We start from the raw sequence: 26,274 nt of genomic DNA, 5'->3' as shown, positions 1-26,274 counted from the left end.
CAAATTTCTGTCCCTAAAGTCTGTAATGATTTGTACCATGGGTTAAGCAATTATAACAGCCATTAAAACATGTATAGTGTGTAAAATATTAAATGAATATGAAGAGGAATATCATATGCCATGTGTACATATAGATCATAGAGGAAAGAAGGTGAGGATTATGTACATTTACTTACCACAAAAACCCCAGTTATCCATTGCAGCAGAAGGATAATGCACACTAACCCTAACCCAAATGATATATTATTAATATATGTGATAAACTGTAATTTCATGCTGTTACTGACTGTTCCTCGGTGTGTGTTTTTTTTTTTTGCCTGAATATGGATTAACTGTATTGGCTGTATTTACCTTTCCTGTTAAACAGCCCATTCACATTTTCGATTCCACCGGGGGGCCAACTCACCACTTCTTCTTCCGCCGACAGACCACAGAGAGATGCTGTGATGACCACTGTGGGAGTGACCACTATCATCAGATGGCTATTAGACTAATGCCATAAAAAACACACACACACACACACACACACACACACACACACACACAAAGGGTCTGTAATTCACTTTGCCCACTCCCCTTTCAGTACGAGGCTGTGATATTATTGCCACAGCAGATTTGGGGACATTTCCAGACAACACTCAGAGGACATGGATACACATTAGCTGTACACACTTTTCACAGACATCGGTGTTGCACTCATGATGCTTGTTGGTTTCTTTTCGCTTCTCCTCTTCACAGGTAAGCCGGGACAACGCTCAGCATGATGCATGATGCAGGTGTTCCCCACTAAGAAATCTACTGCAGCTTGGATAAAGAGTTCACTTTTTCCTGAGCATTTCTATTTGCTTGCTGTTTTAATCAAACTGCATTGTCTGGGTGGCTAAAAAAGTGGAAACTGGGTTAATTTTAAGAGTTGCTCGCCTATATTTTTTGTCATTTGCATGTTTCTAATTGGTGTTTATAATGATGGAAATAACCAGTGTGAGCCAGCAGTCATCACAAGACTTTCAGAGTGACGTGAAGAGTTTCCTGTTGATAATTTTTGAATTGCAGGATTTCCAGACTGATGCAAAGTATTATCTATTATAGCAACAATAAAAAAGATTTGATTGACAAAATAGAGGGCCTTAAATTGACCATGATTAGCAACTTAATTAAGTTAACAAAAGGCCAAAACATTAACATAATTAGTTTAGAGAAAATTGTGCTGTGGTCCTTGATTTCAAAAATATGGCCAACATAATTCAGATATATTTGAAATGGTTAGCCCTATTTAGACTTAAATGACTGGATTAAAGCTTGGGACCAAATCCAAGAAAACTCGATTGCACCCAAGAGAGTACAGAAGTCTCAAATTACGTCTCTTTAATGAACAGAGGTGTGCACACAAAGAGAGATCTCCACAGTCACACACCAACTTTCATATTTTTTGCTTTTTAGGAATATAATCTTCTGAAATGTCCATCAAAATTCAGCTAGAGCTATTAAAATGACACGTTAGATTAATGTCTAAATCTCTAAAATGATGTTCAGGTGATAGATTTTGAAGAAACATCAGTACCAATGTAGGAATATTACCCAGTTTCCACACATGCAAATGACACAGCTGCAGTTTGTGGTGCATTTCACCCTTTTTCAGCTGCTTTGTGAATGACATGCTTGACATCTTGACAATGACATCTTTTTGACTGATTTGCACATGTTTAGCTGTCAAATCCACAAAAATCTGCGCAATCCTTTTATGGATTTGGCACTTAATCTGTTAGTAGACTGATGAGATAAAAGCCCCCACATATCTGCCAACGCCCTTTTCATAATGGCCTTTTAGTGACCACAGACACAGGATATCACTGCAGTTAAGAGCATGGACATATTCCTTCGTTTAAAGTGTATTTTTTTACTGTAGATAATGTGTCTCCATGTGTCTGCTGTAGATGGAGTGTATTCTGAGCGTAACTGCAGTTATCACGATGTTTTAACATACCTGAACCTCACTCAAAACAATGAGCTGTACTCGATGACTCGGCCTGTTAAAAACTACAAACAGCCCACTCGAGTATCCCTCGAAATAGCGCTCTATGCCATTCTGGATGTGGTAAGTGGTTCAAGTTTTAAAATATTTGTTTAATATTTGTATTTATTCTCTCAAATGATACTGATCATATAATTGGACGGTCTGTTTTTAATGTTTTCTTTAATTGGTTGCCAAATTCCTGCAGCCAGACAATTTTGATTTAATCTACAACCTAACCTAACTCTAACCCTAAACAGCAGAAAATACATAAACAGAAAAATTAGGTAGATTTTAGTGTAATGCCTTAATTTAATGATTTTTAGGCTCATTACTCTTATAATGAGGTATCAAAGTCTGAATATGCAACTCTTGCTCCTATGAAATGTTTGTTTAAAGTAATAGTTTTGCTCACTGTCAGCTAGTGATGGACATGGGCTCTTTTGACTGAGCCACATCATTTGACTCAGTTCAGCAAGAAAGAGGTGACGCTTTCAGCTCCCAAACGGCTCTTCATTAATTACAACATCTGGTTTTTATAATTCAGCCTAATTCGACATTTTTTTCACCTATGATTGGCATGTGTGCATGTATGTCACATAAATTATTCAGTGTAATTATGCTAGACTTAATAAATGTTGTAAATTTAAAAAAAAATGTAATTGATTCCAACACTTGTATCTATAGTGAGGCAAAGAGAGAGGCTTTCTCTTTGTCTTCATTGCTTTCAGCCATTTAGGCAGGACCAGCTGTCTGAGTCTAATTGCAGCAGATATTAGATCCGCCCTGTGGCCTAAATTAAATTTGGCATGTGTGCCTTTCTCCGTAGATTTTTGAGCAAGGTGAAGTGTTACAATTAAAAAGTCACCTTCACCAAGTCACCCTCGTCAGCCATTTTTAACCAGTTAAATGCCTGACGATGACTGATGTGTTGCTCATAGTGTAACTGATGCTTATAAACAGAGTTAGTCATGCTAACTCTGCTAATGCAGTTTGCTATGTGATGAATAATTTCAAATAGTGGGCTGAGTTTGTCACGTCACACATATTTCTTTGTTTACAGGTTGAGAAAGAGCAGAAATTCATCCCCTATGTCTGGACTGTAATGGTGAGTTCTGTCTGTGGGTGATGAAAACTGAACTTACTAATAAATCTTCCTTCTCACATTGTTGGGAAACAACTTTCTTTTAAATTGCATCTTATTATTGCATATTATATATATCATATATATATATATATATATATATATATATATATATATATATATATATATATGATATATATGTATATATATATCATATATATATGTATCCCGTTCCCCTTTATTTACTGGTTACTGATATTTTTGGCCCTTTGTTTTCTCCTGTAGAGGTGGCACAATGAATACATTTCCTGGGATCCAAACGAGTTTTGTGGAATTGATAATGTCTCTCTTCCTACTAACATTTTGTGGCAGCCAGATCTCACTATTGAAGAGATGTAAGTGATTGAGTGGATCAAGTATTAGCCTTCGAGTTACATTCATTAACTTAGTTTCTAGTGCCAAAGTAATTCCAGGACTCTTGAAGCATTTGTGTGTTCACGTATCTCTCTGTGGTCTCATACAGGACGGAGAAGGACAAAGCCCCTCCAAGTCCTTTTCTCAGCATAAATTACAAAGGTTATGTTGAAGTTCAGAACGACCAGGTGTTGGTCAGCACATGCAGGATGCACATTTATAACTTCCCCTTCGACATTCAGAGTTGCAACCTCTCTTTCAAGTCTGTCATACACACAGGTGAGGGTGTGACTACAACTAATCTGTCCAGCTATCACTCCTCCCTTGTTTCCTTATCTAATCAACCTCACAATGATTTTATCTCCCACCACAGTTAGAGACATTCGGCTCCATCCGAGCGACAACTCCTCAGAGGCCACAGAGTGGTCTCGTGAGGTGATGCGGACTCAGTACGAATGGCTGTTCATCAACATGACAGTCACCAACCACAATGCCAGCGACGTACTTGGCCAAGACATGATCGTTTACACTGTACGTATAAATGCAGATTATTCAGATACTGTGTCACCAATCACTTTAACCCTCCTGTTGTCCTCAAGTCAAGGAAGGAAGGAAGGAAGGAAGGAAGAAAAGGAGGGAGAGAGGAAAGGAAAGAAGGAAGGGAGGAAGGAAAGGAGAGGAAGGAAAGGAAAGGAAGGAAGGACGGAGGAAAGAAGGAAAGTAGGAGGGAGGGAGGGAGGGAGGAAGGAAGGAAGGTAGGGAGGGAGGAAGAAAGAAGGAATGGAGGGGGAAAGAAAGAAGGAACGGAGGGGGAAGGAAGGAATGGAAGGAAGGAAGGAAGGAGGGAAGGAAGGAAAGGAGGGAGGAAAGGAAAGAAGGAAGGGAGGAAGGAAAGGAAGGACAGAGGAAGGAAGGAAGGAAGGAAGGAACAGTCAAAACAGACAGGGTCAATTGACACAAGGGTTAATTGAGGTATTTCAAATCATCTGACTTCAGTTGATAGTTACAGTTTCCGAAAAAAAAACATTTTTTAACTTCATGAGATAAACTTAAAAACAATCTTTCTTTCTTTCCCTATTTTTTCCTTCTTTCTCCCATCCTGTCTATCAACCTTTTCTTGAGTGCATCAATGATTTTTAATGTACTTTTCCACTGCAGGACACTATGATTGCTTTAAGCACAGATTGGTAATAACCTTGTTGTTGTTACCTGGGTGCTCAGTTGCTTCTCTTGTCATTTCACAGATCACAATGAAGAGGCGACCACTCCTCTACATCATTAACTTCTTGCTGCCTGTTCTGTTCTTCTTGTGTCTGGACTTGTCCTCCTTCCTGATCTCAGACAACGGGGGAGAAAAGCTGAGCTTCAAGGTCACTGTGCTGCTCGCTGTCACTGTGTTGCAGCTTATTCTCAATGAAATTCTGCCTGCCTCATCAAACAGGATCCCACTTATAGGTAAAGAAGCTCAATCTTGTCTTGAACAGCACATACTCACCCAACCAGTAGTTTATTTGTCTGCATTAATGATTCTGCCGGCTCCCTTCAGCGGCCTACTGCATTGGGATTTTTGCTCTGATGCTGCTCAGCCTCGTGGAGACAATTTTTGTGATGTATCTGATGGAGAAAGACCAAGTATCTCAAGACAAGAAAGCAGACAGAGACCAAAGCCTGAGTGAGGACTGTGGGGAAAAACAGGGCAAGGTCAGCTTCAACAACTTTAAACAAGGTGAGACTAGGAACCAGTTTATTGTTGTTGTTTAACGCAAACTTGACCTTAATCTAAACTGGATGAGCACACTCACTTGTTTTTAAGTAGGGTTAGGGTTAGCATGGTTGTTGCTAAATATTTCCATCTAGTCGCTACCAGAGGGCTGTTACACCAAACTTTCCAGTTTTCCGGTTTTCCTGGTTGAATTTAGCCGCAATTCAGTTGCATGAAAGCAGAGCCACACTTTTTTAAAGTTATCCTGGATTTCCTCATTCTGCTTTTGTGCAACAGTCCTCAGTTTTAACGGGAGTTAGCTTGATTGTACGAGACGTGTAGTTTGAAGCATGGCAAGGCCATTTGAAATGACATTTGCACCATTTTTTAAAACCAAAAGTAAGACTGAATGCTCCTGAAAATGTCAAATGGTGTAACCACAAACGAATGATAAACATTAAATATTTTATCCACCTACAGTGTATTTAAGAGGACTTATACTAATAATTACTTTATTTAAAAAATATTGAAATGTTTCCTGATCTCCATGATTCCCCAGATTAAAGTTTATATTTAGAACAATTGTATTCCATTACCTTTATATAATATAAAAAGTTATAATGTAAGATCATGCCAAACTAGTTGAATTTAGCGTTTTTAAGAAAGTTGAATTATTTGGTACAATGTTTTAATGGTTACACCACTTAGACATTTTTGCCATGATCCTCTAATATATTCTCTCAAAATGGATTAAAAGCAGAAATTTTATGCTGGGTACACAAAAAAAAGAAGATTTGTAAGTTATTCATATGTTTATTTTCAAATTTTAACCCTTTTAAATTTGACTAAACCACTTGGACACAAAAAACGTCATTGACCCATCTTCAGTGAATGGAACTGAGGCAAAACCAATTTGAGAGGGCTTACAGGAAAATACATGGAGGGACTTGTGTTTTATTAGCTGGCTCTGAGTTATTTTGCTAAACGCTAGCTCACACAGTCAGTCAGTTTGGGGAAAAATGGCCCAACAAATCTCTTTTACTGGTTAAGGATTTGAAGCTCAACTAGTGATACCAAACCCATTTAATGCTGAGCCAGAAAAACAAGGTGTATTAATGTCTGTATGAGTATATAGATATACATCCAACATACATTACATTGTTTTTATGTGGAATTTAGCATGTATTGTGCTTTGAGATGAGCACACAGCTACATCAATCTCACTATCATTAAATCTGCTGATAACTTTAGTTAAAATTGATCACACTGGGCAGAAGTGTTTACTGCAGTCCATATGCGAGCTTGGTCAATTAGCCTCCATACAAACTTGATTATTGTATAATTTTAATGTGGTTAAAAAAAAAGAAAAAAAACATCTCTGTGTAAATGCTTTCAGATGTGCGCAAATGGGCTAAATGTACGTCTGTCTATGATGTGGCTGCCGGCGAAGCTCCATGTGAACGGCTGCCTGTGGCCAATGAGGTTAGAGTTGGGTTCAACTTTAATTCCCATGACACAAAATGCTCAATGTTATCTAATTCATAATTGTGTTAACTACTATTTTTAGGGTGACAGCAGCAAACGAACAGAGGAGCATCACAACTTGGAGAAGCTCTCAGATGAGCTGAGGGAGATGGAGAAAACACTGATTCTCCTTCTCGACAGCAGGAAGGAAAATGGCGAGTGTGGCTACTGGACCAGAGTGGCTAAAAGAGTCAACAAAATTTTCTTTATTTTCTATGTAACGATGGTCAGTGTGTTTTTAAGTATTTTATTTACAAGCTGGAGCAATCCTTAGAGATGATTATGAAAGCATATGACTGAGTCACTTGATATGAATAGCTAAACCCTCTGCTAATTATCTCTGCTAGCCATAAGCATGGAGAGCGTCATGTTTTTGATTGTGTGTGTGCATGTGTCCGTGTATGTGTGTGTTTGTGTCCGCAGCTAATCTCACATACTTTTGGACCTATTACAACTTATTACTCTAATACTTCTTGTGCACATTTATGACTGCATGCTCAAAGATCTGTCATGGTTGCAATGATTTACAATGTTTGAAAAACCTATTCTATGAGGTCATTCTTTCTGCACCTACTGGAAAGCTTAGATGCATCTACTCCGGTTAAGAACCACGCTTCTTACTGATGTCCACAATCACTTTTATTCCTCTTTAGTTATGGAACACCGTGAAAACTAGAAGCAAACAAAAACATTTCAGCAATCACATATATTAATCCATTTGCCAAGTGTCCAACAAATTAACCAAAATAGTTATTCTACCGTGTGCGCCTTGTAAACCAGCAGTAGATAAGTTGAACATCACAAAAGTCCACCGCACCATCATAGCTCACAAAACATTCCTTCAGAACAAAGGTTTGGCAGAAAACCGTGACCATAAAGTATATAAGTATATATATACACATATATGAAATAATAAAAAAGGAATCAGATATCAACATACAAATTACACGCTGACCTCCTGTGTTGACATGGCAACCCATAGCGCAGTATTATGATTGTTAGCTACATTAGAGATTCGTCTTTTCAACAGTCCTCGTCATTTTACAGTATGCATTACAACATACCAAAGGGCATCTCTGGTCATTTGCTAGTTAAAAACAAGGGTTACCTAGTCTGATAAAGGCCACTTTTTGTTGTTGCTCATACAAAGAAAAGTTTGGCCTCATCTTGAACCAAAGTATCTCTGTGTAATATATATTAAAATGTTATGAACCACTAAAGTTAGGCATGAAACAACATGAATAAATCCCCTTTTCTTTACTGAACACACCTAGCTGAGATCTGCACTATTAGTTATCATTCAGTTTCCTTTTTGTGATGGCAGACAGTGAATGAAAAAATCCTTTCTCCTCTGTCTTTTTGTGAGTATGACCCTTGCTTGATTTGCACTGGTGCAGACTATTTGTAGGAACTAAGCACATCAATATGACAAAGTCTCTCATCTTTAAAGCTTACTTGACTGTGCCAGACATTTCTCCTTTCAGACGCAGCTCCTACATTGATCTGTAGTTTTAATCAGCTAATGATCTGTTTCATTTTGTCGCCTGTCAGTGGTGCCATACCCTCACTACCAAAAAGTATATATACATAATATGACAATGCTCAACATATCAGTGTTGTGGTTGTCCAGTTTTAAGACATATTTTATGATAACCTTTTAAAAGCGTGGTTATTTTTTTAAGCATGTTTTTTGTTGTTGTTGTGTGTTTTTGTTTTTTTTGTGGGTCAAGTAATTTAGTCATCGGACATCTGGATATGGAGTTATCCGAGAAACAACCTGAGATAAACTGCTTTATTCAGTCTCTTTACCAGTTTTAATCCCTCAGAAGGAGACCTCTCTTGATAAACCTACTGAACACCTAGATCAGAGTTATTCAATTAAAATTCTCTGAAGTCCAATTCGTGAAAATTTTCTCAAGTGAATGTCTGGACCATCATCTGTGTTATTTTTAGGCATTAGTTTTAGGAAAATAGACTTATACTTTAAACTTAACTTTAAACCATAAACTTAATTTCACATCTAATAACTTTATAACAATAAAATAACAGATTTGATTGGCTGATTAGCATCACGTGAGAAGATTGGCTATTCACAGTGGTCTGTGAGTGGGCCGCTCCACTTTTACCGAAATAGCCCTATGTTCCCACAGCCATATGTTCCCACAGCCATATGTTCCCTCAGCCATATGTTCCCACAGCCCTCGGTTCCCACAGCCATATGTTCCCACAGCCATATGTTCCCTCAGCCATATGTTCCCACAGCCCTCGGTTCCCACAGCCATATGTTCCCTCAGCCATATGTTCCCACAGCCATATGTTCCCTCAGCCATATGGTCCCACAGCCCTCGGTTCCCACAGCCATGTTCCCTCAGCCATATGTTTCCACAGCCATACGTTCCCTTAGCCCTGTGTTCCCTCAGCCCTATGTTCCTTGGGATCCCACAGCCACATGTTCCCTCAGCTCTTCCTTCAATCCTATGTGCCCATAGCCATATGTTCCCACAGCCCTCGGTTCCCACAGCCATATGTTCCCTCAGCCATATGTTCCCTCAGCCATATGTTCCCTGAGCCATATGTTCCCTCAGTTTAATAATAAAATAAAGAGTATCGGGTTAGGGGGGCCATTCCCTAAGGCACATAACTACACATTATGTGCCTTAGGGAATGGCCATACCTGTGCTATGGGAATGTAGGCCTGAGGGAACATAGGGCCTAATTTGGTGGAAAATGCTTGAGGGAACATAAGGCTGGGGGAACATAAGGCTATGGGAACATAGGGATGACCCGGTGTGCCTATTAGTGACCTCTGACCCAGATCTTAAGTTGTCAAAGAAACAAGCTGGGCAAACATCAGCTTACGTCTTGTGTGTACCAAACGGTGTGGGAGAAACACTTTATTCAATGTTTCCCAATGAACATTTGTTTTGAAGAGGAGGAGACCTCTGCAGATACCGGTAAAAACCTTGCGCAACCTCTGAGCAGCGTCAAAGAAACCGTAATTTAATTTAATGTGAAATTAATCAGCAAGTTTGTTTTTTTGGAGAGGAGGAGACATATGCAGATAATTTGGCAAATAATAATGACAAACACTGAAGGAACTGATGATTTAACAATGAAGATAACAGCTCCCATGATCCAACACTACTTCATAATGTCATTAAGCTTCATATTTTGATATTGTTTTGATGAGAGAAGTGAAAGAAATTACAAGTTGTTATTGTTGGATAGTAAAATTGATCTGCCTAACCACAGCTGAGTGTGGTGGGTGTTGGCAGTTCCTGGCACAGTTTTTGCATTACATATGTTTCTATCCTGAGACTAATAAGATTAAATAGGCATAAATTAAGAAGACAAAAGGTACAGGCAGTGATATTACTGCTACAAACATTTCTAGACAGCACAGAGAGGACATGGACAGGGGTGCATTAATGAACGGGCTAACCTGGGCTACAGCCCCAGGGCCTCCACCATGGGGGGGCCTCTAAAAACTGAGAATAATTATGTAGGCTAATGAACACTCGACCGTAACGCACATGACGCTGCACTACAGTGACATCTGGTGGTAAAAGTGATGGGGATGGTGCGACACGAGAGGCCCCCCTCCTTTCCTCCAATATCTTTAATTTTGATACAATGTAACAAAATCACACCATTTATATCCAACATAAATCTTAGTAGACGGCACAGCCAGGCAAGACGACACATAGCCTAATAGTTAGCAACAATGAAGCGTTCACACCCAAGTGGCGTACATTAAATAAATAAATGGAACAGAGATGAATCAGTTATTGGCTTGCAATATGTTTGATTTGTTGCATAGCCTATGGAACAGTTATTATTAGCCTAAGTATTGTGCTGATGTAATTGTGTGTGTGAGTGAGTATATGTTGGCTCATTTTCAAAAGTGAAATGCAAATAGTTAATGGTACATACATTGGTACATACATTGGTACATACAATGGTACAAATAAATGGTACAAATAAATGGTACAAATAAATGGCACAGAGATGACCTTGTATTGAGTTTTTATAGGCAAAATATAGTGTGTCAACCACTTAGGGATGGGGTTCTCATAAAATCCTGAATCGGGGGTGCGGGGGGGTTCTTTAGCCCAGGGGCCTCCAGTGATGTTAATGTGCCCCTGGACATGGATGCTCATTTACTGTGCAGACCTCTCACAGACATGATGCTTGTAGGTTTCTTAGGCTTGTTCATTTAATTCAATGACATTGTTTTTTTAAACAGTGACACAGACAACTTTCAGTTCTGACAACTGTTTAATTTACCCAAATTAAAGAAATCCTTTACTGGTATCTGAAAGTTTAAGTTTTCTATGTGTGAAGTTTCTGTTGTTATTCCCGACAAGATGGTGGTAAATGGGATTTTGTTTGTGATTAGTGATTATCACAGTGTAAAAAATAAGATTTTTTCATTTTATAGCAGCATCTCTTTTCCAAAATCGGTATCCTGAAAACTGTTCATGTTGTAGCATGTGGATAATCTAGAGGAATGGGGATGCAGTTGCCAGAAAGAGCCTTCATTTTAAGGTAGAGGCAAAAATCTGAAACCAGTAAAAATAAAAAACTATATTCATGGCTGAGAAATTATTGGATAGTGAACTGACCCTTAGTATTTTTTTCAATATGCCATGTTTTACAATGGACTCGCGTGTTTATTATATAAAAGAATACTTCAAAAGATAATATTCAACATATTTCAAAACTGTGTTCTGGCAGTGTATAGCCTTGATTTGAGAGACATGCTCTTAAACACATTGACATCAAATTGAAATGGATTTAAATGACTCCAAATTGCTCATATTTGATGAGATAGATCGGGAAGTCTTGCCAACACCCATCTCATAATGGCCTTTTAGTGACCACAATCACTGGATATTACTGCAGATATCTGTTTCTCATGGTCTGAGAATAAATTCAGAAGCAGTTTATACTCACACTGTATTTTTTTCTAAGTTATGATACATATAGTAATTTGTCAGTTAATCACAAGTTTAAGTTTTAAGTTTAATGGATAGTTAAGAGCATGGAAATATCCTTATTTCCTTCCTTTAAAGGGGACCTAATATTGTTACTTCCAGCTCCATAGCTTTATTCTAAGACTCAACTAGAGTAGCTTTGCATGATTCACAGGGTTAGTTGATAAGGCACTGCTGGGATTTGAACCTAGGATCTCCTGTTTACTAGACAGGCGCTTTAACCAACCAAGCCACAGCGCCTCTGGCAATATTTCCTCTCATGTTAAAGCTAAATTCATATCTGGAAATAGGGCTGCAACTAATACTTATTTTCATAATCCATGAATAGTTAAAGAAAAACAGTAAAAATGTAATCGGACATCTTATTGTGTTGGAACAACAGTCAGAAAACTACAAATCATGGATCACGATCAAGACAACAAACTTAACATAATCATATAAACTCATAAATGTCTTTGCATCACTGTGAGTTCACTTTATGACAAAGTACATTTGCTGAGGCGCTGTGGCTTAGTTGGTTAAAGCGCCTGTCTAGTAAACAGGAGATCCTGGGTTCAAATCCCAGCAGTGCCTAGAGCTGTGTGTCCACAGCAGGTAATCAGGGATGTAAAATTTTATAAGATAAGAATAGTCTTTACTGTCATTGTACATGTACAACGAAATGGAAATCATAAGTAAAAAACTAACTAAAACTCCACTTGCTGCCATCAGTATTGTACAATTCCCAAAAATAACTGTTGTAATTAAAACAGGATCAGGTTTTCAGGGGTTACATTATTTATTTATTATATATTTATAAAAATAAATCCCTCCTGCAGTATACACAGAGGTAAGCCAGCAACGTAAACAGAGCTAATGGAGAAATGGTGAGGCATCAGGGAGGCTGAGGATGAGCTCGTGGATATAAAGTCCAATTCTTTCTCCAAGCGGTTTTATGGATACAGGCGGTTTTGGTTTGCGAAAGGACCGGGAGTCGCTCCGAGACTTGGTCATCACGTGACCACCAGACTGATCTTGCCATTTGCCACAACATACCCGTCAGTTTGCAGCGCTGTGGTCACCATCAAAACAAAGGCACACAACAGGCTTGATGTGCACAGTGACTTTAGTTTGGTTGTTACCAAAGTCACACCAGACATCCCATCACTGGCTCAGGAAACACAGTCTCAGAGCTGGAAATTAAAAGCCACTCTGCCTGGACTCTTAAGATGTGTATATAACAGTGAAATGAAAAGGAAATCATAACAAAGAGAAAAAATGTGTTCCTAAAAGTATATGGAAAAATAAGAAGAAAATAACCTGTTCTGAAGTTTATATATTGATAATTTTACACAGGTTTCCTGAAGGTATTTAGAGGTTAGGTTCACTACTTCATTTCATGCTACTGTGTATGTTTTGTAGTTTTGGACTGTTGTGCCAACACAGCAAGATGTCCAATGACACTTTTCTTTTTTTTACTATTCATTGATTATGAAAATAATTATTAGTTGCAGCCCTATTTGTGGATATGAGTGTAGCTTTAACATGAGAGACTTCTTCAGAGGCGCTGTGGCTTAGTTGGTTAAAGCGCCTGTCTAGTAAACAGGAGATCCTGGGTTCAAATCCCAGCAGTGCCTCATGGTTGAAAAAGCATTTTATCAGTGAGGACTATTCTGTTTCTTTCTTTGAGGCTTTATTTCTCCATCTTATCTTGGGATGCTTGCTTGGTAACCACATTTGTTTTTAAAGAAAATTGCCATGTATCACATTCAACATCATAAATGTCTTCACTTCAGTGTTACTGCACGTTTAATATAAGAGAAACAAGTGGGTGCTGTGGCTTAGTTGGTTAAAGCGCCTGTCTTGTAAACAGGAGATCCTGGGTTCAAATCCCAGCAGTGCCTATAGCAGTGTGTTCCAACTAGCCTTTGCTGAATACCTTGCCCAACAAGCTTTTGGAGAGCATCTCAAGCAGCAGCAACAAATGCAGTTACTCTCTGTTATCATATCCGGGGATATTTGCTTTGCTACTCCTGGCACTACTAGGATTTAAACACAAGACTTCCTGTTTACAAGGTAGGTGCTTTAACCAACTAAGCCACAGCACCTCTGAAAAGGCGCTCGATCATAAAGTGCACTCACACTGATTAATTGATTACGCTGCTTAATTTGCTAAAGTCATGTTTATTGTATTGACTGTGATCCATATTGTTGCTTCGGTTGACAACGAAGCAAAAAATAATAATAATTTATCTAAATATGTTCACTGAGGAATTATTCTGAGATAAGATGGAGAAAGCCTTAACAGGAAGGTAATCACTGTGAGGGAGACTCTACAATCATGAGGCACTGCGGGCACCTGTTTACTAGACAGGCGCTTTAACCAACTAAGCCACAGCACCCATGGTAACAGCAGGCCTCATATTAAAAGGTGCAGTAACACTGAGCTGAACTGATCTGATTTGATATAGTTATGTTTATTGTTTGATTACGATTGTTTTGATTTTGTTTCTTCGGTTGAATGTAAGGATTTTTTTTTTTAAATGGTCACTCAGCTTTTATTAGTCAGCACATTCATCTAATATATGTTTTTTTGTAGCAAGGATATAATGTATTTATTTTTCCTCATTATTATTTTATCTTACTTAAGTATTGCAATTATATTTTTAATTTGTGTCCTTAGTTATTTTCCCCCTCTTTTTCCTTTGTTTGGTTTGCTGGGGTGGGAGTATTGTATGTTGTTCTGTTTGTTTAAACTCAATAAAATATTTTCAAAAAATGGTTACTGAGAAAGTGTATGATTGAGAAAGAAAGAAGTCACTGGGGAAACACATCCTATAAACATTAGACACTGCTGGGATTTGAACCCAGGATCTCCTGTTTACTAAACAGTCACTTTAACCAACTAAGCCACAGCACCTATGTAAAACAAGCCTCTCATGGTAAAGTAATATTCATATCCAGAAATAGGGCAAAAACGACTAATTCTTTCCATAATCCATGAATAATTTAAATGAACAATGTAAAAGTGTCATCGGACATTTTGTTGTGTTGGAACAACAGTCCAAAACTACAAAACATTCAATTTACTGCACCCTTATGATGAGGAAAGACCAGACATTTTCACATTTCAGAAGCTTAGACAAAAGAACGTTTGGACTGGATGATCAAAATGCTTGCAGATTATTGTTCTGTTGAATGATTAATCAACTACTTATTGCAGCAACAGAAACGTTTAAGGTCTCATGAAACATCTGCTTTCATTGGATCCAAAGTGCTGATTTTCTCTAAGTAGTAAATCGACTTGGTTGTGTTTACTGTAATAGTGGCTAATGTAGCCTTTTACTGGCTTCTTCTCACTGGCATAGGCTACATGGAAGAAATACTTACAGCCATCTTCAATACCAAATGGGGAAATAAATATGATTTACCATAAATTAGACTAGTGACGACTTTCACATGAATTATACTAGAACAATGTGCCTGTTGGGTGATGCAGCATGTTTACGTGCCAAAAGACACAAGCTTATAGATTAAAGCAGTTAGAAGAATGTATATTTGTATACGAGGGTCACAGTAAGTATGTGTTGCAGCCTCTCTAAAAAATGCAGATCAACAATAATTTTACTCCCAGCATTATCCAACAACCAAAAAAATGTTTTCAGGTGTCATCCTCTCACATTCATATACACAAAGGCATGCTGGTGTAAAACAGGCAACTGGTAGTAAGGCGCTACTTCCGCCAGAAGTGTGTGTGCGCGTGTGTTTGTGAGTGTGTCCGCAGTACATTTATGGGTGAGTAGCTAACAAACTGTAGCATTAGCATTAGCTACTGTGTGGATTGTGTTTTGTAGAGCTGGTCCACAGTTCCACGGCCTGGACGAAAACCACACTGCTCCTCCTGAATCCGAGGTTCGACTATCCGACAGACCCTCCTCCCCAGCACCCCCGAATAGACCTTACCAGGGAGGCTGAGGAGTGTGATTCCCCTGTAGTTGGAACACACCCTCCGGTCCCCCCCTTGTTACCGGTGAGGGTTGGACTCCGCCAGGGCTGCCCTTTGTCACCGATCCTGTTCATCATTTTTATGGACAGGATTTCTAGGCGTAGCCAGGGTGTGGAGGGGGTCTGGTTTGGTGACCTCAGGATTGGGTCACTGCTTTTTGCGGATGATGTGGTCCTGTTGGCTTCATCAGACCATGACCTCCAACTCTCGCTGGATCGGTTCGCAGCTGAGTGTGAAGCGGCCGGGATGAGAATCAGCACCTCCAAATCCGAGGCCATGGTTCTCAACCGGAAAAGGGTGGAGTGCACTCTCCGGGTCGGGGATGAAATCCTGCCCCAAGTGGAGGAGTTCAAGTACCTCGGGGTCTTGTTCACGAATGAGGGAAGGATGGAGCGTGAGATCGTGGTGAAGAGATTTACCAGTCGATCTTCGTTCCTACCCTCACCTATGGTCATGAGCTTTGGGTAGTGACCGAAAGAACAAGATCGCGGGTACAAGCGGCCGAAATGAGGTTCCTCCGTAGGGTGGCTGGGCTCTCCCCAGAGATGAGGTGACTCGGGCATCTAATCAGGATGCCTCCCGGACGCCTCCCTGGTGAGGTGTTCAGGGCACGTCCCGCCAGTAGGAGACCCCGGGGAAGACCCAGGACACGCTGGAGAGACTATGTCTCTCGGCTGGCCTGGGAACGCCTCGGGATCCCCCGGGCAGAGCTGGACGAAGTGGCTGGTGAGAGGGAAGTCTGGGCTTCCCTGCTCAGGCTGCTGCCCCCGGATAAGCGGAAGAGGATGGTAACGGTAACGGATTGTGTTTGAAGTAAAGTTAGTGGTTTCTTTCCTGACTTCTTTGTAGTTTCGCCACCTTGCTTTAATGTCATGCAGCATTTGGTGGCATCGCAAGTATTTTCCAACAGTGATTTGCTCTTGTTAGGCATGTTGAAAATGTCTGTGACCGTGGATAAATGTCGCCTCTCCCTTCGTTGTCGTCTTTTCCCCCCATCCTACTTTCTCTACGCTGAAAAAATAGTTCCAGGTGGCAGTAGCTCCGTAGTCCAAAATAAAAAGCAGAACTGCAGACTATTTATTTAACATTGAAATAGAAATTGAAGTTGACATGAAATGAAAACACAGCCAGACCTACATCTTGCTCTATATATTATTATATTATATTAGTAGGATAATTATCAGCGTTTCCATATGGGGAAAATACTTCCACAGACAGTCTGAGCTACTTTCATTTTTTAACTCTATCAGAAGTGGTAAGTGTTGAACAAAAATGCTTGATGTGACAAAAGGGCAAGAAAAGAAGTGTGCCCTGTACCATGTGTTAAAGCTTGACACACCTGATTAGTTGTATATTTATTGTAAATAAAGTTCCTGGCACTGTGTGTGTCTATCCAAAGACTAATCAGATGAATCAGATGAGCATAAATTAATGAGACAAAAGGGTTGGTCTTTAAATCTGACCAATCATCTTCTACAGTAGTACCAAGCAGTGATATTACTGCTACCAACATCTAAACAGCACAGAGGACACGGATGCTCATTTACTGTGCAGACCTCTCACAGACATGATGCTTGCTGGTTTGTTTCTGCTCCTCCTCACAGGTAAGCCGGGACAGTTTGATGATATATACATATTAACTCTAAGAGATGTCCTGCTGTTACATTTCTGCTTTTATCTCCAATACAATGGGGGTGAAAAAGATTTTGTGTGTGAACTTATAGCAGTGTCTCTTTTCTAAAATGATTCTGAAAACTTTTCACAGTGCGCATGTGGGTAGAGACGATGCTTTATTGAAGTGATCCTTATTTTTTTCAAAATGCCATGTTCTACAATTTATATGTATATTTATTATATGAAAGAGTATTTTAAAAGTTAATACTCAAGATATTTAAAAATGTGTTCTGGGAGGGTTTAGCCTTGATTTAAGCAACTTGATTTTGGAAAACACTGTGGAGCAAATTTAAATGGATTTAAATGACTACAAAATGTTTAATGTGATTAAATCCGCAGTCGTGGCAATGTTAGTCTTATAATGGCCTTTTAGTGACCACAAACACAGGATATTACTGTGACTGTTTTCTTTGTGACTTTTTCATGGCTTTGATATTCATAATCAGTTTATAGCCACAGAAACAGAGTGATTTTCTGTAAGAGAACATTATGGAAACTCTGATGTGTAGACCCTAAAGTGCAGATGTAAAAACACTTCTTTCCTTTTGAGAATTCACTGTGACAGAGAACATGTCTTGATATTGTTGCAGTAGAAGGGGCGTCCTCTGAGGATAACTGCAGTTACCAGTATCTTTTAAAACACCTGAACCTGAGTCTATCCAATAAAAATGATCTGTACACCATGTCACGGCCTGTTAAAAACTACGAGACGACTACAAATGTATCAATGGAAATGATCATCTCTGCCATCCTAGATATGGTAAGCATTAGATCATTTTTTAGTCAGATAGCAGTGAGATCTGTCAGACTCAATTAAATTCTTCCTTTTTAGCCCTGGGAATTTTGGAAAATCACAAATTACAATTTCCAGAATTTTTACCATTCTGCAAAAACAAACACTTTCCAAATTATTTTTAAACTATTTAAATGTTTTGTGTTGCCATCACGAGATAACCTTTTTTTATGATGGTGGCATGCACGAATAGTCTTGTAAATCAACTGTGTGTGTGTGAACTTAGTAATTTATATTAGCACTGTATGGCTTTATGATATTTTGTCAGCTATATGAATTGTGCTGCTTTTCAGTGTGTATTTCTTTGTTCATAGAGAGAGAGTGACCAGACTTTCATTTCTAACGTTTGGATTTTTATGGTGAGTTCTCTCAGAGGAAGACTGAAGAAGACTGATTGAATTTCAGCAGAAACTCAAATTATTTCCTTTAAATTGCTTTTTTTCACTTTTTCTTTCTCTCAGTCCTTTTTTAATCCCTTTTCCTTACTGTCTGATTTCCTTGTTTTTCTCTATAAAGGAGTGGAAGAATGAACACATTGGATGGGAGCCAGACGACTTTTGCGGTATTTACCGTATAGTGGTTCCTGCTGATATTTTGTGGAAGCCAGATCTCACCATTCAAGAGATGTGAGTATGCACTCACACCTGCAGATCCCATATACTCACAACAATAACTGGTGATACAGTAGTTTATTATATAGTATTGATATTTTTGAGAGATTACTTATAGTCCATAACTACATAAGGTTGCAGCTCATTGAGTGTGAAGTTGTGGCCTGATCAAAGGTGTTAGTTTCAAGTTTCTTGTGACCCAAACACCTGAAAATGGGAGTGTGTTCAACGAAGGTGAGTTTATTGTCACAGACTAATGGAGCAGAGGCAGATGAGTATTTATCAGGCGGGGAGTTCTGGTCCTCTGAAATGAGGCCAACTCCGAAGTAACTTGGAGCTGCATTCTATCAAAAGGCCACCAGGGGGCTCCGCCCATGGCCATATAAGTAGCATCAGTGTTCTATTTTTCCCAGCATGCACCTGAAATTTTCAAGATGACGCTGCCCAGATCCGAAACTATTGGCTTCCGAGCAGCAGTCCACAAACCAATGGGTGACGTCATGGATGTTACGTCCATTTCTTTTATACAGTCTATGGTACAGGAAGCACACAAACTTGGAGAATACAAATTAAGTTGTTTTTTCAATGAGCATCTAACTTTTCAAGGATTGCATATCACCTGTCAAATTTTATTATTATTATCGTTTTTAAAATGTATTTATTTATGTAAAAATTATTAGCAGTGTAATTTTAATCAAGGTCCTTCTTAAATGCAAATATGCCATCTTATTCCCTGTACTTTTCAATGTGTTTAAAATATTTACTAAATGTTGGAACAAGCAGATAAGTGTGTTTTTTTTTTATATTTAAAGATATGTGTGTATGTCTGTGTGCATGTTTGTTCCCATACAGGTCAGAGTCATACAAGGCCTTTCAAAGTCCTTATCTCATAATTTTCCCTGATGGTTCTGTTACATCTTGGAGCCCTCAGGTGCTAGTCAGCGCCTGCAAGATGCAAGTCCACAAATTCCCCTTCGACATGCAGACCTGTAACATTTCGTTCAGGTCTATCACTCACACTGGTGAGGTTGTGACCTGTGTCTAAAAGTTTGTGTTTGGTCGAAGCATTAATATAAGTTACTTATGTGTTACTTGCTTGTTGATCTGCTAATAGGCCTTACAGTTTTATTTTTATTTCCCATCTCAGATGAGGAACTGAACCTTGAAGCCACCTTTAACTCTACAGAGGCCACAGAGTGGTCTCGTGAAGTGATGAAGACCCAGTACGAGTGGCTTTACGTCAACATGAGCACCACCCAGACAACTATTGAATCCTTTAACTTTCGCCAAAGCATGATCGTTTACACCGTATGTATTTCTGGATAGTCTGGAAACTATTTTCCACCTGTACGTGTTACTCTTAAGGAAGTTCATGTACTTTTAATTTGGGTTTCATTAATTGTGTGTATCCTTGAGGTCTGACAAAAGCTTTGAGGACAACACATTCCTCATAAAACATTTTCAAAACTGTATGAGATGATATATCATATGAGATGATTGGGGCAGATTACGTTGTTGACCTAGTTACTACACAGATGATTCAGTTGCTTTTGTGAAAAGTATGGGAGTAGGATGATTATTCACCTGACCTCTAAACATCATTTCACAGATCACAATGAAGAGGCGATCAGTCCTCTACATTGTCAACTTCTTGCTGCCTATCCTGTTCTTCTTGTGTCTGGACTTTTCCTCCTTCCTGATCTCAGACAATGGGGGTGAGAAGCTGAGCTTCAAGATCACTGTGCTGCTCGCTGTCACTGTGATGCAGATTATTCTCAATGAAATCCTGCCTTCTTCATCAAATAGGGCTCCACTTATAGGTAAGGAAGCTCAGAGTCTTGCCTTTATTGGACTGTACATCAAAACCTCCAGCCAAGAAATGACATTTATATAATTTATATAATGGCAAGGCAAGGCAGTTTTATTTATATAGCGCATTTCATGTGCAAACATTTTCATGTTTCATGTGCTTTACATAAAACAGAAACATTAAAACATACAATTAACCCCCCCCCCATCCCCCCATAATAAAAACAAAGTACAGAAAAATAGAAAGACATAAATAAAATGCTAGAATAGAGCATTAAATATAAGATTGCAGCATAAAATTATAAATTAGCTTTAAAATCATTAAAAGGACATAGAGTAAAGATTAAAATGTAAAGTGCTTTAAAAGAGCTCAATCATAAGCACAGGAGAAGAGAAATGTTTTTAACCTGGATTTAAAAGTGTTCACTGTTGGGGCTGATTTCAGTTCTGCTAAAAGCTGCTTCACCATGTTTAGTTTGAACTCTGGGCTCAACTATCTGACCTGAGTCAGTAGATCTCAGAGCTCTACTGGGTTTATATTCTACTAACATGTCATTCATGTATTCTGGACATAAACCATTCAGTGATTTGTAGACCAGTAGCAGAACTTTAAAATCTATTCTATAGCTGACTGGGAGCCAGTGTAAAGACTTTAGAACTGGAATAATGTGCTCTGATCTCTTTGTTCTGGTTAATACTAAATATTTTTCATAAACACTGTCTGGATGATGTTCAGGGACAACATTTTTTTTTATGAATGAAGCACTATATTTATAAACCACACTCAGGTGGGCATTGGGGTAAATGGTAGATGGACAAGATAGAGGACTATTGAGTACCACATATGGTTAGGTTTAGGCGACAAAAACACTTTGGTTAAGGTTAGTGAAAGACTGTGGTTTTGCCTAATATGAGCTTCAAGTCATTGCAGACTTTTTATTAAACTGAAGAGGGTAGTTCTGGGTCAGAAAAGCGAAGCCAATACAGAAGTGCCTTAAATATGCATTCTCTCTAGTGGCCATCAGGGGGCGACTCCACTGACCCACTAACTGACTGCATTGCTCCCCTCAGCGGTCTACTGCGTTGGAATTTTTGGTTTGATGCTGCTCAGCCTCCTGGAGACCATTGTTGTGATGTATCTGATGGAGAAAGACTCTGAATCCCGAGACAACGAGGCAGACAGAGACCAAAGCGTGAATGAGGACTGTGGGGACAAACATGGCAAAGCGAAATTCATCTGTAATGGAGGTACAGTAACTTTTTATGAAGAACTTCAAAGATAAAGGAATACAGCAGCCTGATGCAGTTTGAGCGTAAAGTCAACAATAAGTACTTAACATTTTCTCTTATCCCTCTAAGTGATATCTATGTATGTGGAATGTTTTTGTATTTCCACCTTATCTGTTTTTGTCTGCGCCCCAATACAACAGCACCATCTCTATTTCTAAACAATGTATAATCCAATGATTGTATATAATCTATTGAAGATGGTCCACAGTTATATCTGTGGAAATTCTATTTAATTGTATTGAGGTGAAGCAAAAATCTCACAGATCGATAATACGTTGGCTAAATTACATTTGAAGTAACACAGCTGTTGCTACAGGTTACTGGTCAGTTTATGCAGAGATATAGGAACTACTGTTATATTTTTACTGTTATTGTGACATCTATCGTTTTACAAATACATTGAAACTGGCACATTTACAATTTATAATACAAACCAATTAATACTGAAAAAGCTCTAACTGTCTTTTATGCCAAATATGTCCTTTCAGAGAAGAAGAAATGGACTCTTGCATGCATCTCTGATGCGTCTGCGGATGAAACTCCATCTGAACTGCTGAAGGTTGGGATTATGTTGCACTTTAAAGGGCTGGTTAGGAAAATAAAACGGGGTCTAAACTTTTATAGCCTGTAAACTTTTATAGCCTGATACTACGGTGGCCGAGAGAGCTAGGTGCATTCAACATTGAAAACATGCATATGGACAAAAAACACAAACTTGCAAACATCTTCACATTTTGGCAATGTATGCATGAAAGTTAGGGGGAAAAAATGCTAATAAATGAATTCATATTACGAAAACCCATTCACCACTTTATGAATATGTAGCATAAAGAAACACTACCCTACATAAAACACAAGCAAATGGTTAAATTTAAAGAAAAACAGCTGATATGCAACACAGAAGACATGTCCAGGGTGTACTGTACTTAAATAAATGAATTGATCTACTTACAAGTATTGTGTGTATGAAAAGTCTGATATATCTTGCCATGCTGGAGACCTTTGTTGTTCACCAAAAACTCTGAAAAGCACATGTGTGATCCACACCATTGCACTGGGTGACATATTTCTCCACCATGAAGGGTATGGGCATGTTAGTTTGTATAGAAACTGCTCCAAAGACTAATATCAGCAGTGATGTTTTCAGTCTGCGGAGAGAGCTGTTCTGTGTGTGGTAGACGGAGCTTCGCTAGTTTGTTGTGCTACATATCATAACCACTGTCACCTTAACCATTTCTGCAGGGTAGCAGCAGCCAACTGACAGAGGAGACACATGGCGCTGAAAAGCTCTCAGATGATCTAAGGGAGGTGATGAAAACACTGGCTCTGCTCCATGACAGCAAGAAGGAAGAGGTGAAGCCTGGCTACTGGACCAGAAAGACTAAGACAATCAACAAAGTTTTCTTCATTTTCTACTTGATAGCTTCCTGTGTGTTTTTAGTGTTTATGTTTTCCGGATGGTATACTACATAAAAAAAGAGAAGTAAATTTACATATTTCGGATCAGATTTCATCTCGAACATGAGATATATTTCAGAAGTTTCCATTTTGACTTAAGAACGAGCAAACAAAGTGAAATCTTACTGCTGTTGTTTTTTATGTAGCCTTTCAAGCAGCTCGAAGTTGGTCGTGATGCTGCTTCCAAGGGCTGGCCAATCAGAACAGAGTGGGCTCATATAGATGGGGGTCTTAAAGAGACAGTAACTTAAATAGCTTGTTCCAGACAGAGGCTGAACTAAAGGGCTGCAAAAGGGCCAGTAAGACTCAGATAAGGAGTTTTCAAAGTGCAATTCATCCCAAGATATTCAAGCAGAGCCCCAGAATATAAATATAGACCCATAAATGTGCATGATATTTGCTCTTTAAGAGAAAATTGTCAACCTATAACATCATCAGAACTTAGATATACTATATGTAGTGGCTCAGTAGTGTTGCTTACATGTTTCACATGTACTCAGTATTAGTTTGTGACACTAGTTTGGTTGTATTGTGACACTGTATTAATATGTCATCAAGTAGTAGATTTATTATGTATTCAGTATGTAATATCACAGTCCTAATGTTCAATCAATCCGCCAAATACATGATCTAAATGTACCAAAAAGGAAGCATGTAAGTGTAAGCAAACAGGTAGAAGTATAATGTGGTTAATGTATGAGGCTGCATGGGTCACAGGATCATTTTCAGAAGACATGTAAATGTGTTTTTATATGAGTTGAATCATTTCCTGTTCTCGCATGTGGTGTTCTTCAAGATCTACATTTACATCTGTATTTGATCACATTGTGATATTAATCTCATGAAACAACAGTTCTGTAATCTCATTGTGAAAACATAAAGTAGTCTTTGTCATGCAGAAATAAACAGTAAAAAACTTTTATGGGGTTTTCATAACCTAATTGAAATGCTTGATGGGAAATAATGGCGGGGCCGAGGTAAAAATTCATTATCATTGTACTGGGAGAAAGACAGAAATCCCAGTGAGAAACATCTTAAAACCTGCAAGGCTAGTATAATTTTTATTCCTTGTGACCAACCATTTAGCTTACCACAGATTACTTATTTAATGAAAGAGAAGAGAGGCATACCATTGGAATATCATTTTTGCTAACAGTTCATTAAATTGTTGCAACATGAATCAGATCTTCAAAGTCGGTGCTGATTGTGTTGATTCAACAACATGCAGTTAGAAAAAAGGCCCTATGTGGGAAACATAGGACCTTTTTTTAAATAAAGGGTCCTATGTTCCCCGGTGTTGCCGGTTGATGAACAAACCGGGGAACATGGGACCTTTTTTGGGAAAAACGGGGAACATAGGTACGCTCCCGTTGCGCTATGGGGGCATTTTGCTGTCATTGTTTTGGTCTACTTTGAACCATGTTTACAGGACAGGCCCCCCAGGTTTAGAGTCTATCATTTTCTTCTTGTGCTTGTACTTTCATGTATTTTCCCCCAATAAGATTCAACAACACATCTCTCAGTAGTTTCTAGATTATTTTCTTTGTAATCAGGCACTGCTGGGATTTGAACCCAGGATCTCCTGTTTACGAGACAGGCGCTTTAACCAACTAAGCCACAGCACCACTGACAAACCTTCTTCTCAAATTCAATCTATAGTATACTCATTTCCTGCGCTAGGGCTGCATAACAGTTCTTTTCTGAATTGTCAATGGACATTTTGTTGCGTTGGAACAACTGTCCGAAACTACAAAACATTAAATATACTACACTGGAAGCACTGGAAGGAAAAGCAGCACATTCTCACATTTCAGAAGCTTAAACAAAAGAACATTTGGACTTAAAATGATTATCAAAATTAATTTTCTGTCAATTGATTAATCAATTACTTGCAGCAACAGAAATCTTGAAGATCTAATGCAACATTTACTTTCACTGTATTCAAATTGATGATTGAAAATCTCCTTAGAATGCATGGCAACTCGCCACAGGCCGCTTTTCGCCACTCTTTGGTGTGTTCCTGGTGTTTCTTCTTGCATCTTTACTTCCATTAATTAGACTCACAATATTCAGCATGTAGGGAAGTGTAAAAAGTCCTTCAATGGTAGCGTGTATATGGTTGGCAGGAAGCTAGGCTTGGTGAATGTGAATTATTCAGTCTAAAAACACACTGCAAATACTCATGACACTGACCTGAGGAGAACATTTCTTACATTATAACCTCTTCTATACACATTCAAGGCAGAGGTGTGCAGAGTGGCCGTCCATGCTTGTTTGCACTGTAGCCCTGTAGTGAGGATATATTTCCAACATTTAAAATCTATTTAATGGAACAAAGGGCTGTAGATTTTGCCTACTCCAAAGTTTAAGTTTTAACATACATTCACATATAATTATAAATTAATATAGTATAGTATAACTAAGTATGTTTTAGTCTTTTGTAAAATGCTATTTTCACATGGAAGTCAATGGTATGTTAGTATAGATTTGCTTTTAGCCCATGAACCCTCAGGTGTTCTGGTAGTGACCTTTTAGTTATTCCTAAAGTCAGAATAAAAACTGTGAATTAGTTAATGAAATACAGCAGAGAATGCTGATATTGGTGATAGCAGTTCCTGTTTTGAATGCTGTTATTATTGGAGTGCTTTGTTAATTGAAAAGCCATGTATCATTTTGTTTATTGATAGCCGGGTTATTTGCTCACTGTGTGAAGCACTTTGTGTTATATTTTGTTTGCATGAAAAGCTATACAAGTAAAGTCTGATTGATAATCATATTAACAAGCTTTCAAAGAAAGTGAGCTTGATTCCCAGAAGTAAAATGCAGTAACAGATGTTTATGCATTATTGTGTCTTCAAGTCTGATTCTAAGCTGTCTCTGTGCTCTGTTGCGGGATTGGCTCTCAGGTGGACTGATGACTGA

General features: G+C 38.6%; 2 protein-coding genes and 6 non-coding genes across 8 annotated transcripts; 5 read left to right on the top strand and 3 right to left on the bottom strand.

Moving 5' to 3' along the window:
• The first annotated feature begins 701 nt into the window (after positions 1-701).
• On the top strand, positions 702-7,009 carry LOC128381089 (5-hydroxytryptamine receptor 3A-like). The gene is made up of 10 exons (XM_053341041.1): positions 702-738; positions 1,935-2,095; positions 3,075-3,119; positions 3,381-3,490; positions 3,619-3,788; positions 3,883-4,040; positions 4,754-4,964; positions 5,056-5,235; positions 6,608-6,693; positions 6,779-7,009. Exons 1-10 carry the CDS (start codon positions 702-704, stop codon positions 7,007-7,009), a joined length of 1,389 nt encoding a protein of 462 aa, XP_053197016.1.
• A 4,889-nt stretch (positions 7,010-11,898) lies between these two features.
• trnat-agu (transfer RNA threonine (anticodon AGU)) lies at positions 11,899-11,972 on the bottom strand. The gene has a single exon. It is a non-coding gene; the product is annotated as a tRNA-Thr (tRNA).
• Positions 11,973-12,231: 259 nt separating this feature from the next.
• On the top strand, positions 12,232-12,305 carry trnat-agu (transfer RNA threonine (anticodon AGU)). Its single transcript has one exon. It is a non-coding gene; the product is annotated as a tRNA-Thr (tRNA).
• A 969-nt stretch (positions 12,306-13,274) lies between these two features.
• trnat-agu (transfer RNA threonine (anticodon AGU)) lies at positions 13,275-13,348 on the top strand. Its single transcript has one exon. It is a non-coding gene; the product is annotated as a tRNA-Thr (tRNA).
• A 193-nt stretch (positions 13,349-13,541) lies between these two features.
• Positions 13,542-13,615, top strand: trnat-ugu (transfer RNA threonine (anticodon UGU)). The gene has a single exon. It is a non-coding gene; the product is annotated as a tRNA-Thr (tRNA).
• Positions 13,616-14,557: 942 nt separating this feature from the next.
• On the bottom strand, positions 14,558-14,631 carry trnat-agu (transfer RNA threonine (anticodon AGU)). Its single transcript has one exon. It is a non-coding gene; the product is annotated as a tRNA-Thr (tRNA).
• Positions 14,632-16,502: 1,871 nt separating this feature from the next.
• LOC128381088 (5-hydroxytryptamine receptor 3A-like) lies at positions 16,503-26,274 on the top strand. The gene is made up of 11 exons (XM_053341038.1): positions 16,503-16,511; positions 17,957-18,151; positions 18,499-18,543; positions 18,701-18,810; positions 19,648-19,817; positions 19,943-20,103; positions 20,405-20,615; positions 21,676-21,852; positions 22,383-22,453; positions 23,137-23,354; positions 26,259-26,274. The coding sequence occupies exons 1-11, from the start codon at positions 16,503-16,505 to the stop codon at positions 26,272-26,274; spliced, it is 1,383 nt and encodes a 460-aa protein (XP_053197013.1).
• Positions 24,904-24,977, bottom strand: trnat-cgu (transfer RNA threonine (anticodon CGU)). The gene has a single exon. It is a non-coding gene; the product is annotated as a tRNA-Thr (tRNA).

The sequence above is a fragment of the Scomber japonicus genome, chromosome 20 (genome assembly GCF_027409825.1).
Source record: "Scomber japonicus isolate fScoJap1 chromosome 20, fScoJap1.pri, whole genome shotgun sequence".
Lineage (NCBI taxonomy): Eukaryota > Metazoa > Chordata > Actinopteri > Scombriformes > Scombridae > Scomber > Scomber japonicus.
This window is presented reverse-complemented; position numbering and strand designations above follow the sequence as displayed.

Coding starts and splice junctions, on each gene's coding strand:
- LOC128381089 (XM_053341041.1), top strand. CDS start 702: ATGCTTGTTGGTTTCTTTTCGCTTCTCCTCTTCACAG. Junction 3,491..3,618: donor GATCTCACTATTGAAGAGAT/GTAAGTGATTGA, acceptor GGTCTCATACAG/GACGGAGAAGGACAAAGCCC. Junction 3,789..3,882: donor CAAGTCTGTCATACACACAG/GTGAGGGTGTGA, acceptor CTCCCACCACAG/TTAGAGACATTCGGCTCCAT.
- LOC128381088 (XM_053341038.1), top strand. Junction 18,811..19,647: donor GATCTCACCATTCAAGAGAT/GTGAGTATGCAC, acceptor GTTCCCATACAG/GTCAGAGTCATACAAGGCCT. Junction 21,853..22,382: donor GAAATTCATCTGTAATGGAG/GTACAGTAACTT, acceptor ATGTCCTTTCAG/AGAAGAAGAAATGGACTCTT.